At 41.0% G+C, this 13,542-nt stretch overlaps 1 protein-coding gene across 1 annotated transcript; it reads left to right on the top strand.

Moving 5' to 3' along the window:
- Nucleotides 1–8,211: 8,211 nt before the first annotated feature.
- Nucleotides 8,212–13,315, top strand: LOC139370420 (keratin, type I cytoskeletal 13-like). Its single transcript, XM_071109886.1, has 8 exons — nucleotides 8,212–8,693; nucleotides 9,554–9,636; nucleotides 9,982–10,138; nucleotides 10,841–11,005; nucleotides 11,294–11,419; nucleotides 12,021–12,241; nucleotides 12,670–12,716; nucleotides 12,922–13,315. Exons 1-8 carry the CDS (start codon nucleotides 8,283–8,285, stop codon nucleotides 13,026–13,028), a joined length of 1,317 nt encoding a protein of 438 aa, XP_070965987.1. The 5' UTR covers nucleotides 8,212–8,282; the 3' UTR covers nucleotides 13,029–13,315.
- Nucleotides 13,316–13,542: the final 227 nt, after the last annotated feature.

The following is a 13,542-nucleotide window of genomic DNA, read 5'->3' as shown; positions in this document are numbered from 1 at the left end:
TGTCGTTCCACTTCATGATTGTGTCCCACTTGTTGTTGATTCTTCACAAAAAAATACAGTTTTATATCTTTATGTTTGAAGCCTGAAATGTGGCAAAAGGTCGCAAAGTTCAAGGGGGCCGAATACTTTCGCAAGGCACTGTAGATAGAGTGATCTACAGCTTATTTTGAGGTACTCTACCTCAGGCGAGCAAAACCTTGAGACTTCCTTAATATTAGAGATCACGCACCAGCTGTTATTGACAAACAGACACAGACCACCACCCCTCTTCTTACCGGAAGTAGCTGTTCTGTCTTGCCAATGCACAGAAAACCCAGCCAGGTCCTGAGGCAGCAAAGCGTCCCCAAACCATCACACTACCACCACCATGCTAGACTGTTGGTATTAGGTTCTTACTGTGGAAAATAGTGTTTGGTTTTCGCCAGGCATAATGGCATAATGGGACCCATCTCATCCAAAAACATTTTCACACAGGGGCATTGGGTGTTGCATAACTTGGTTTATGAAATAACTTAAACAAGTATGTAATTATTTTGTTATTTGATCACTCGGGTTCCATTTATCTAATATTAGGTTTTGGTCAAAGATCTGATAACATTCAGTATCAAAAATATGCAAAAGTAGAGAACCTTTTTCCCAGCACTGTAAGTGTTGATGTGACAGCAGTCAAAAATAGTCCCTTATTGTCAGTTATTGGAGACATTATTCATGGCCTCGCTTATGCTTGCCTTACAGTTTGGTGTGCATCTTCACGCAATGTTATCAGTTGGATTTCATTTAGCTGTTATCCCTTGTTCGAGACAAATCTTCGTCACATTCACTTGCTTGCAACACTTCCCACAAACATGTTGCTTGCAGGTAACACAGGGGTGTTCCGAGTGCATCTGCCCACCACAATAGAATGGCCAGCCCTGTTCGTCATTCACAATTGGTGATTACATAATAATGTATCGCTCGCTTCCCCTCGCTCATCAACTCACCCATTCTCCCCCACCGTACTATATTTCTGTTATATGTGTGAAATTAGTTTTGATATGGTTTAGGTTCAGTTCCGGAGTGATTATCAACTGGGCAGGGTACCTTCAACTGTCGGGAGTAGGAGGGGCAGCGGGGGAAAACCATGCAAAAAAAAGGACATATCCTCCTAAAACTGGTCATAACGCCGGTTCTGTTTGTGATATTAAGATTCTAACAACGATGGTGCGTTATATAGACTTATTTAGGAAAACCCAAGGATGGGGGGGCCATGTAAATTAGTTTTGCGTCCACATGATGCTCTGTGCACTTACAATGTTAAAGCTGAGGAGAGAGGAACAACAAAAAATGATTAGGCCATAGCATAATCTTCTTCGACATGGTTTTGTGAAAGCGCCTCCGGGCTTAGGAGTCCTTGCTGATCTGAAAAAACAATTACACCTAGGAGTGGCACACTTTCCTGAAATCACCTTTCTGTTGAACAAGGATGGGGACATACTTTACACATGTCCAAACAAGTCAAGGCAAAGGCAATCCATAGACAGCAGGAGGGGTCGCCAGAAGAGCAAGAGGTAGGGAGCGGTGTCTGTGTGCACTGGCATTATCTGGTTTAGTCTATCCTCTGGCCATCACAACTGATTTAGGATGAACCGTTCCTTCCTAAGTTATAATTGATCAATTCAAGTTGGTCAGTTGGTTAAAGCTAGAATCCTTAGTTGCTACCTCCATTTTTGTACTTCACAATTATTTATATGTACCCATTGATTCTTGAAGAATATGACTTATAAATGCCGCATGAGTCAGTTCAATTGTTGTACCCCATCAGAACCCAGAATAGAAGCTTTTTTACCCCATGTTTGTAAACAAAGTAAATGTAAACCAACACTGTATAGCTTCAAAACATGGTTAAAACTATAATGTTGATATCATGGATGGTCAGTTGTTGCATCCGTAGATCTGTCTATGAATTTGAGAGTGGATACATTTCTCTAGGCCCATTCCTCAGCTTTTACAAAAACAGAGGTGGGGTGAGGGCTTTGTTATTGTTTCAACTATGGATTCTAGCTTTAAGGGCTTAAAAGAACAATATTTGCAGGCTGGCCCAAAAGCATTACAAGGATTGTGGTCAGACAAGCATGGCTTACACAACCACAACACTGGAGAGAGCAACTTATTTGCTACAACAAGGAGTGTAAGACAGTTATATTAGAGCTGTATGATTGGTCCCTCAATAACCAGCACTTTGTGACATAGGCTGATGTAAAAAGGTCTTTAAAGATACATTTGATTGATTGAATGATAACCTTGATACTGTAGTGTACGTATAGGTAGAAATGGTAGAAAATGACCAATAGGCCTATTCATGGGGGTAGATGCGTTTAATTTAATTTTAAATACTGCACACAGAGCAAGTGAACAACTTGATAGCCAGGGGGAAAGAAGACTAAGGCCTCGTTTAGACAGGCAGCCCAATTCTGATATTTTTTCCACTAATTGGTATATTGACCAATCACATTAGATGTTTTCCCATCAGATCTTTTTTAGAGCTGATCTGATTGATAAACAGACCAATTAGTGAGAAAATAAAAGTGGGCTGCCTGTCTAAATACAGCCTAAAATGTCTGTTTTACGGAGGTCAGGGAGTAAAATGGAGCAATTATACTGTCTGTCTGCATCCTTTGAAGACTAGCACGTTCGGCAGCAGGGTAGCCTAATGGTTAGAGTGTTGGACTAGTAACCGGAAGGTTGCAAGTTCAAACCCCCGAGCTGACAAGGTACAAATCTGTCGTTCTGCCCCTGAACAGGCAGTTAACCCACTGTTCCTAGGCCGTCATTGAAAATAAGAATTTGTTCTTAACTGACTTGCCTGGTTAAATAAAGGTTAAATAAAAAATAAAAAATAAATAAAAAATAAGGTCTCAAATACACATTTCAGTTCAGTTCAATTCACAGAGCGAATGTGAGAGGACACCCTATAGCAGGGATCTCCTATTCCAACCCAATTGGCCAAAAGTAATCGGTCAATCATTTTAGATTCCATTTCATGCGGCCCATGCGTGGTTAATTAAGACAGTCTTAATTAAGACTGTCTTACCGATAAATTACTGTATGTTAAGAAATCACATAAGATCATGGGAACACTTTAAATGTGTTGTAATGAGTGTTGCAATGAGTAAACAGTCTGTGTGGCACAAAGTGTGCATGAATTATGTCTGTCTGTTACTGTTTTCGCCTAGAGGACACAACATCTTATTCCATTTCCCCATCAGCTGTGTGGGCTTGAAAATAACTGCTAAGTACTTAGCCACTGGGCACAGATATCAATTCAACATCTATTCCACGTTGGTTCAACATCATTTAATTGAAATGACGTGGAAACAACGTTGATTCAACCAGTGTGTGCCCATTGGGTAGTAGTTCAGTAGCCATCTGTCAATACGCTGTGTCACTCATGAGCAAGCGGAAAGTGTAGGGACTTGACAGGGGCCTCCATCACACCTGTGTGAAGGCCACCGAAATTAAATTAAAGCGTGTTGACAAACAGCTAACATCAACCCACTCTGACCTTAAAAATGATAGAGAGAGAGCGACAGGGAGGGAGGGATAGCAATTATACTAAAGATACTCTAAGCCCTAAAGATACTCTAAGCCCTTCAAATTCAACTGGCTTTGAAAGCCAGCTCCATTGCATCTTTTCAATGTTCCCCTCTAATCATGGACTGATTTAGACCTTGGACACCAGGTGTGTGCAATGAATTATCAGGTAGAACAGAAAACCAGCAGGCTCCAGATCTTCTAGGGTAAGAGTTGAATTACCCTGCTCTAAGCCACGCTTGGGTAACTTTCAGCAATGCTGCAAAACCTGTAAGCATCAAAACCAAAGGTCCAAAATAAACAAGTCTTTTTTAATGGGGCAAAGCTATGATTATGAGGGTGGGGATGGGGAATGTGCTCCTCTCCAGTCTTGTTCATCTGAAAAGCTATTCATGCTTTTTGAATGGAACATCATACAGTGGTTTTCATTAGAAAGTACATATTGTTCTGAATGGACCAGGTGGCTCCTTTGGAAAAGCTTGTGTTCTTTCATTATGTTTTTTGTTAATTCTCATTGAGGTCCACAAGTACTAATTTGAGGCTATTAGCGATTTGATTCTCCTAAGTAAAATATTTCTGCATTGAGGATTGCCAACATTGAACTATTACAGATAAAGCTGTTTGTTATTTGTATTTGTATTCATTATGGTGACTTATGTTGCCTTGGCAGCAGCTACTCTTCCTAGGGTCCGGATTTTTTTTTAAACATTACAATACATTCATTACAGAATTCACAACACACTAAGTGTGTGCCCTCAGGCCCATACTCCACTACCACATATCTACAATGCAAAATCCATGTGTAAGTGTATGTATAGTGCATACGTTATCATGTGTGTATGCATGTGTCTGTGCATATGTTTGTGTCACTTCACAGTCCCTGCTCTTCCATAAGGTGTATTTTTACTTGCTTTTTAAATATGATTCTACTGGTTGGAATTGTACCTATTTTGTTGCCTTACAACCTGGAATTAAAAATGATTTTTGGGGGAGTTTGTATCATTTGATTTACACAACATGCCTACCACTTTGAAGATGCAAAATATTTTTTATTGTGAGACAAACAAGAAATAAGACAAAAAAACGGAAAACTTGAGCGTGCATAACTATTCACCCCCCCCCCCCCACCAAAGTCAATACTTTGTAGAGCCACCTTTTGCAGTAATTACAGCTGCAAGTCTCTTGGGGTATGTCTCTATAAGCTTGGCACATCTAGCCACTGGGAATTTAGCCTTTTCTTCAATGCAAAACTGCTCCAGCTCCTTCAAGTTGGATGGTTCCGCTGGTGTACAGCAGTCATACCACAGATTTTCAATTGGCTTGAGGTCTGGACTTTGACTAGGCCATTACAAGAAATGTAAATGTTTCCCCTTAAACCACTCGAGTGTTGCTTTAGCGGTATGCTTAGGGTCATTGTCCTGCTGGAAGGTGAACCTCTGTCCCAGTCTTAAATCTCTGGAAGACTGAAACAGGTTTCCCTCAAGAATTCCCCTTTATTTAGCACCATCCATCATTCCTTCAATTCTGACCAGTTTCCCAGTCCCTGCCAATGAAAAACATCCCCACAGCATAATGGTGCCACCACCATGCTTCACTGGAGGATGATGTTCTCGCGGTGATGAGAGGTGTTGGCTCCCACATGCCTTTTGGCAAACGTGTTTGTTTATTTTTTTCTTTAAGCAGTGGCTTTTTTTCTGGCCACTCTCCTGTAAAGCCCAGCTCTGTGAAGTGTACGACTTCAAGTGGTCCTATGGACAAATACTCCAATCTCAGCTGTGGAACTTTGCAGCTCCTTCAGGGTTACCTTTAGTCCCTTTGTTGCCTCTGATTAATACCCCTCCTTGCCTGGTCCGTGAGTTTTGGTGGGCGGCCTCTCTTGGCAGGTTTGTTGTTGTGCCATATTCTTTCAATTTGTTTTTATAATGGTTTAATGGTGCTCCGTGGGATGTTCAAAGGTTCTGATATTTTTTTATAACCCAACCCTGATCTGTACTTCTCCACAACTTTGTCCATGACCTGTTTGGAGAGGCAGAGCAGTGCTTTATTATGGACAGACTTCTCCCCATCTTTGCTAATGTTGTATCAACATGTTGTGACCGTAACATTTTACGATCCAGGGTTACTCCAAGCAGTTTAGTCACCTCAACTTGCTCATTTTCCACATTATTCATTATGAAATGTAGTTGAGGTTTAGGGTTTAGTGAATGTTTTGTCCCAAATACAATGCTTTTGTTTTGGAAATATTTAGGACTAACTTATTCTTTGCTACCCATTCCAAAACTAACTGCAGCTCTTTGTTAAGTGTTGCAGTCATTTCAGTCGCTGTAGTAGCTAACGTGTATAGTGTTGAGTCATCCGCATACATAGACACACGGGCCAGTGGCATGTCGTTAGTAAAGATTGAAAAAAGCAAGGGGCCTAAACAGCTTCATCCACATTATAGAAGGGGGTGTAAAAGCCATAGAACATACGTTTTTTGAGCAGCAGACTATGATCGATAATGTCAAAAGCTGCACTGAAGTTTAACAAGACAGCCCCTGCAATCATTTCATCATCAATTTCTCTCAGCCAATCATCAGTCATTTGTATAAGTGCCGTGCTGGTTGAGTGTCCTTCCCTATATGAGTGCTGAAAGTCTGTGGTCAATTTGCTTACTGTGAAATAACATTGTATCTGGTCAAACACTATTTTTTTCCAGAAGTTTACTAAGGGTTGGTAACAGGCTGATTGGTCGGCTATTTGAGCCAGTAAAGTTTTTTTTTTATACTATTCTTGTGTCACATGCAGTCACAAACACAATAACACTTTCTCTAAGTGTAAACAAGTGTGTTATTCTGAGGTTATGACGAAATAATATAAATCAGAACAGGGATTGAAAGATAAGGGATGCAGTGTATTGTGTTTGAATGTTTCATTTTCCTTAAACAGCTATGAAGGCATAATAATGTGAACATACAGTACATAGAACTATGAAGGTGTGTTAGTAAGTGATTAATTAGCCTACCCACACAGATATACCATAACCACAGTTTGGCAAAGGCTTTATAGTAATGGATAATGAAAATGATACCTAAGCATGACTTGCAGCCTTCCGTCAGATATAATCATACAACATGCTATTGAACATATAATAGAGTTTGATTTCCCAAAAGACTGATGGATTGAATTCAGAGGTGAAAAGTACATCAGTATCAGTAACCGTTAGGGGCAAGTAATAAGAACAACACCAGTTTGTGGTTGCTTTCTATTTTACATGCTAATCATATCATTGCAAATGACTTATACTAGAGGACATGTCTGTGAAAACAACTCCATAGAGGGATGGAAAGGTTGTGTTTACGCTCAACATCTGGGAAACACCTAGCTCGTGATTCACACTTTGCACCTGTTGACAAAATAACAGAGATTTGAGTTTGACGGGAGAAGACGTCTAGTGACCCGTATACCAACACTGGCCTACGGCAGAAGCCAAACATGAAACCAGTTTTCTGTGTAATTCAGTTAACATCAATGGCATATCAATCTTTTTAATAAATGGCACATCAATATTTTTTATAAATGGCATGTCAATCTTTCCGGATGCTATATGTGCTACATTAACTCAATATTAGGAAGGTGTTCCTAATGTTTGGTATACTCAGTGTATATTAGTGTGTTTCTGTGTATTGTTTTGGGCAATCCACAAATACCTGTATTTGTGCAATAATGGGCAACCAACTATAACTTTGATGTGAAGTTTAGAGAACCTTTTGAAGGTAATAGTTATTGTATTCCTGAAGTCTCTCTCATGTCCTGAATGTCCTCTTGATTCAAGTGACATCTCTATAACAATTTGTAACTTCCTATTTGAATCTTTAACATAGTAAACCATCAAATAAATATCAGGGTAACCATTTCATAAATTCCTCTTTATCAACGCCCCATGTCACGTCACCGACTACTTTTATGGTATGATGATCAATGCATTTACATTTTCTAAATGGAAAACCTATATATTTTCACTAACTATGAGGAAATAACGGTACCTATTTTTATTAGACGTCAGATTTAGATTAGCCTCCACATTTGGGAGACTTCTAAACCTGTTACCATTACCCTTGAACATAATATAATTGCCCAATAACATTTGAAAAATAAACATAATATTGATGAAATGTATACTTTGTATTTAAAAAATATTTATGATCCTTCCATCTCCTCAAAATATAGTCTACCAACATGAGCATGTCATGTGAGCTAGCCTACTGTTCTACAAAGTTTAGGTAGAGGAGCCTATTTTACTGTATCCTACATTTTTCGGTGACTAGAGGGGAAAGCAGACTTTCTGTTGCGGGTTCCAGTCGTTTGTTATCTCTTAAAACGTGAGCTACTATCTTATCATATTCATAACTTGCTTATCTGAGGTTTATCATGCCTTGACAGATGTCAGGCTGTACAGGAAAGTGAAAACAATTATGTAGGGAGAATGCCAGCTAACTCTCACGCGCACCACACCTTAGTTCCCTTTTTTAATGAGCTGACTAAGGACACACCTGTTGGATGCCTAATGAATATCTATTCACGTACATAATTATCTCAATGCGACATCCAGCCGCTCCCACCTCCAAGGGGGTATATATTCTGCTATCAGGCTTAAACTGGTTCACCACCAACTCTTCGAAGTACCACTCCGGGTTTTGTCAGCTCTACATACCCATCATCACGACGTCGCCATGAGTGCTTTATCACTTCGAAGTTATGGAGGCAGCCGAGGCTCATCCTCCATGTCTCTCGGAGGAGGGTACCAGAGTCGCATCGCATCACGGGCACCAAGCGTCTATGGAGGGGCAGGGGGACAGAGTGTCCGCGTATCTTATGCTTCGGGAACCAGGAGCGGTTTCGATCTGTCCAGTGCGCTTGGAGGTGACAATGGCAGCTATGGTAGTAATGCAGTGTCGGTCAACGAGAAGGCCACCATGCAGAACCTCAACGACCGTTTGGCCACCTACCTGGAGAAGGTGCGCTCCTTGGAGACGGCGAATACTCAGCTCGAGCGTCAAATCCGCGAGTGGTACGAGAAGAAGACACCGGTCATTAGAGATTACAGTAAATACGAAGCTACTCTTGCCGACCTGCGCAGAAAGGTGAGTATTCTTAGGGCATCATAAATACAGTATATTGCTATATTGAGCGAGATTGATATTATTACATTTTGTTTCATCAACTTCACCCCTATTTACTATTGAGTTTGGATTAAGTTTTCTATGATGATAAAAAATTAAATTAGGATATATCATTTACAAAAGTAAAATGTCTAAACATTTCTACTCAGGCAGGAAACAACATATATTCTCATATACAATTCAGTTCTAGCTTCTAGTCATACTGTTCATTGACTGACTGCATCTATGAAGCTGTCAGGCTGCAATATAAGTGTGCCCTCAGGATGTGAATTTGTAAACCCTTGACTTTAATAGAGGAATCATACCACGTTTACAGTAGTGATGGATTATAGGACTTACATGTCATGAGTGTTGTTTAGTATATTTGTCTCTATTGAAAGAAAGCAATTACCAAAAAAAGGGCTTGGCAGGTGAAACCACTTCTGTTCAACTTATCTCCCTGTCAACATTTACATTCACACTCACACTCACGCCGCCTACATTACTTCTTTCAAGCGGGAGAGCCGTGAGCGTGATGATGACACGGATTGAATCATACCACAGTTCAATAGCATCTTGTATTATTTCATCTGATGTGATCCAAGTCATGCTGATTATTTCCCATACATAACGGTGTGGCCTTTGTCATAGATAGGCTACAGTATATATATGCGTGGGAAGGAGGCTAATCAATAAGTTACTAACACACTATTATAGCTCTGATAGGCTCCTCCTTATCACGCAAGCAAATTATGTAATCATTGTGATAAGCCTGACTGTGTGTAGTTGTCTTCCTTTTTTATGTACCATGTACCAACCATTTTTTGTTGTCCTGTTCTCAGATCAGTGCTGCCACTCTGAGCAATGCCAGTATCCTCCTGCAGATAGACAATGCCAAACTGGCAGCAGAGGACTTCAAAGTCAAGTGAGTACAAAGGGTCTATAAGAAGGAAGCAGCAAACAACTGTTGAATTCATCTTAGAATAATACTTTAAATCAGGATTGGAATGGGAACTATACGTCATATGTAAACTTGAGTCATGCAACTTTTATACCATTATTACAGTATGAAGCCACACCTACTATAACATTACTCAAGGTCAATGAGCCCATGACGTGATGTTAAATGTCACATTACTGTACACCTTAGATACATCATCAGCGGTCAACTGCACATAAAACTGGTCTGACTGGATTTGTGCCATTTGGTATGTTTACTGTTGGCGGCAACTGTTAATAATGCTGGTTAACTCCATTTCCCTCTGGAAAGGTTTGAGAATGAAATGGTTATGCGTCAGTCAGTGGAGGCAGACATTGCTGGACTGAGGAAGGTTCTGGACGAGTTGACCATGTCCCGGTCAGACCTGGAAATGCAGATTGAGGGGCTGAAGGAGGAGCTGGTCTACCTCAGGAAGAACCATGAGGAGGTGGGTGTTCCTCAGGGCACTGTAGGGGCCTTGTAAGCCCCTACAAAGCCCCTCTTTTATCATATCATATCCCCAAGAGTCATGGCACAGCACTGTCAATAGCAAGACCTCCCCACAGTTCAAAATTCTTATACATTTTACCTAGATGAAAACAATGTGGTTTGTGAGAGTCAAATGGAGTTGTCAGAGACATAATTCATTCTCATCGCATGCCAAGCAGTGTTGTCTTTGGCTGTATCAATGACAATGCAAACAAGAGATCAAACAGACCTTGTTTGGAGTGTCTGCGCTGTCTCTGTTTGGGTAGCATTAAAGCTGTCAGCAAATTTGTCACAAGCCCTGCAGCAGTATGGCATAGATGTTAAAACCACACTTGAGATCACATGGTCACAAGTATTATTTCATGTTGGAGTACCTTGAGTGTAAGTTATCATATACTTACTTTAGGACGGTTATACAGAATGTCAGAGAAGCTGACCATGAACACTGTAACTAGGTTATGAAAGATGGGGTTGAACCTGAGACACCACCTGTCTGTGACCCAATTTTACCCCACACCCCTATGTAATTGTGCTAGACAGTTTCCCTGTCTGGGACAGTCAAGTTGTATCTTATCTTACCCAGTGACAGCCTACCCAGTGGCAACCTCCATTGGCCTCTCATCTGGTGTTGACCTCTGTCATCACTCTGTGCCCCTTATAGGAGATTGCTGCCATGCGGGCTCACATGAACGTCAGCTCAGTGAACGTGGAGGTGGATGCAGCACCCCAGCAGGACATGGCGTTGATGATGGAGGAGATCCGAACTCAGTATGAGGGCATTGCCGAGAAGAATCGCCGCGAAATGGAAACCTGGTACAAGGGCAAGGTGAGGAGAAGAAGAGCCCAACCTTGTCTAGGGAGAAACTCTTGATCCATCTGTTCTGTTTTAGATAATATGAAAATGCACATCTTAAAAGGAACACTATGTCCTATGAGGGCAGTATTTAAAGTGCTTATAAACAACCAATTACTGTGATCACATACTTGAAGCTATCTTATACTAGATTGATCATGTCAATATAGAGATATCAGACCACGGAGAATGACTTTTGTGCATATTACCAGAACAAGTGGAGTTACACAACCCTTACCGTGTTCCTTCTGTACGTCCCAGTTTGATGAGCTGAACAAGGTGGTGACCAGCAGCACAGAGACCCTCCAGACGTCCCGCAGTGAGATCAACGAGCTCAAGAGGACCTTTCAGGCCCTGCAGATCGAGCTGCAGTCCCAGCTCAGCCTGGTGAGGAAACAAAAGCCTCCTCAACCCCCCTAACGTCACACCCCTCTCTGCCTCCTAGTTGATGCTAGACGTATGAGTTTGAGTTAGAGCTAGACTAGGTGTAATTACTGTAGAAGATTACTCGGAATTCGGAAATACATGACATTTACAAGATTCCACCTTCAGTTGAACAGTACAGTACAACAGACACCTCACAGTAAAAATATGATCATTTAGACCTCATAAATACATTCCTACCCTACGGGTTACATATGAGTCCTCAGGTTTACCTTTTAGAAACTGAAGATTATGGATTAGTTGTAGAGAGAGAAGAGAGAAGCAATCAGTCAACTCAGAGCTTTGTAATGATTACTAACTATAATAATATTACATTTCATTTTTGACAAGCTCTTTGATTGATGGATATATGAAGTGAAGTTGAGGATAACAGTTTTTGTTATACCACAGCTGTGATCCTCAAAACTGAGTTCTAAAAACACGTGCTCACCAGGAACTTCACCTCAATCATTCACTGATGTCAGTGTGGGTAGCCTAAATCAACACTACTTGTTGAATCGTCTGAAGTCTTTAACCCTTCCTCTTCCTCCCCCTCTCCCAATAGAAATCAGCCTTGGAGGGACAGCTGAATGAGACAGAGTCCCGCTACAGCATGCAGCTGAACCAGCTCCAGGGCATGGTCAACAGCCTGGAGCAGGAGTTGGGTCGCATGAAGACGGACATCGAGAGGCAGGCCGGCGAATACCGCATGCTCCTGGACATCAAGACCAGGCTGGAGATGGAGATCGCAGAGTACAGGAGGCTGCTGGATGGAGAGGATGTCGGGTAAGGAGTGGAGAGGAGAGAAGAGAAGGCTGCAGATCCCTAAGTTACATACCCAATGGGATTTACATGGGCTTCACATCCCCAATGTAAATTATAAATGTGCATTTTACATACCCAATTACAAATCAACCCCTCCCCTATCCCTTTGACACACCACCTGCTGTAGGCACTTTGAATCTAAAAGGATTGGATACATGCAAGAACTATGGTGGGAATATTACTAGAGAGCAAGATGGAGCAATCATCATTACGCTAATGACCTACAGCAGCCTATCTGATGATTACAGATCTACAAGAAGTGCACAGGGGAAGGGGCCATGGGTCAATTTGGAACTGGGCAATAGAGACTGTGTTACAGAGTAGAGAGATTAATGTAGAGTTGTTCAGTATGAAGGTACTTAACACTTAAAATATCTTCTTCACACCAGGAGAGCTGTCATCACCAAGAAGGTTGAGATTGTTGAGGTCAAAAAACGTAAGTAGAGCGAGACCATTTTCTATCATATCAAATTCCATATTGATTGAACCCAGCGGTAGTAATTGTGAAGCACTCTAGAACACAAAGGATTTAGTTGATTTGAATGTGTTAAGCTGCTATGTGTTCTCATAGCTCTGTGCTTCTCCTCTTTAGCTATGCCCAACCCTAAGTGTACTAATGGTTATTTGTCCCTACTTTGTAGCTGAGCCAGTGGTGACAAAGAGAGTGAGGACGGTGATTGAGGAGATGGTTGATGGAAAGGTGGTCTCCCGTACAGAGGATGTGGAGATGGAGGTCCCGAAAAAATAGATCCCTTGCCCACCCAAACCCACCTGTCATTAAAAGCCTGGTTCCGCCTACAGCTAAAAGGAATACCAGGAATGTTAAAATGTTTTAATCTCCTCTGGATGGCATCGCTTTGGTGTTGCCTGTATGCTCGGTGAATGTACAGCACTGTGCAATCTTTGATAAATTGACCATATTTGATATTTAAATTGACAAAACAAACATGCTTTTGAATATCATTGTTGATCAAATGATAATGTATGAGGTTTGGTTGAATTGTCCCAAAATACATAATAAAAGATGTTTCAGTATCTACTGTATTTGATCAATGTCTATTTGTTTTGAGCATGATCTCTCAAATAATTTTTCCTCTCAGTCCACTGTCTTATCATTGGAAAATAACATTGTTCAAAAGGGGATGATAAAATATCAAGGAACATTTAAAGAGATTATCTTATAACTTTTTTCTTATATTTTCTTACCAAAATGGCATAGCAGTCAGATGTCCTCGTCTTGTCGTGTCCCGTGTATATATATA

This window comes from Oncorhynchus clarkii, chromosome 17, assembly GCF_045791955.1.
Source record: "Oncorhynchus clarkii lewisi isolate Uvic-CL-2024 chromosome 17, UVic_Ocla_1.0, whole genome shotgun sequence".
NCBI classification, from domain to species: domain Eukaryota; kingdom Metazoa; phylum Chordata; class Actinopteri; order Salmoniformes; family Salmonidae; genus Oncorhynchus; species Oncorhynchus clarkii.
This window is presented reverse-complemented; position numbering and strand designations above follow the sequence as displayed.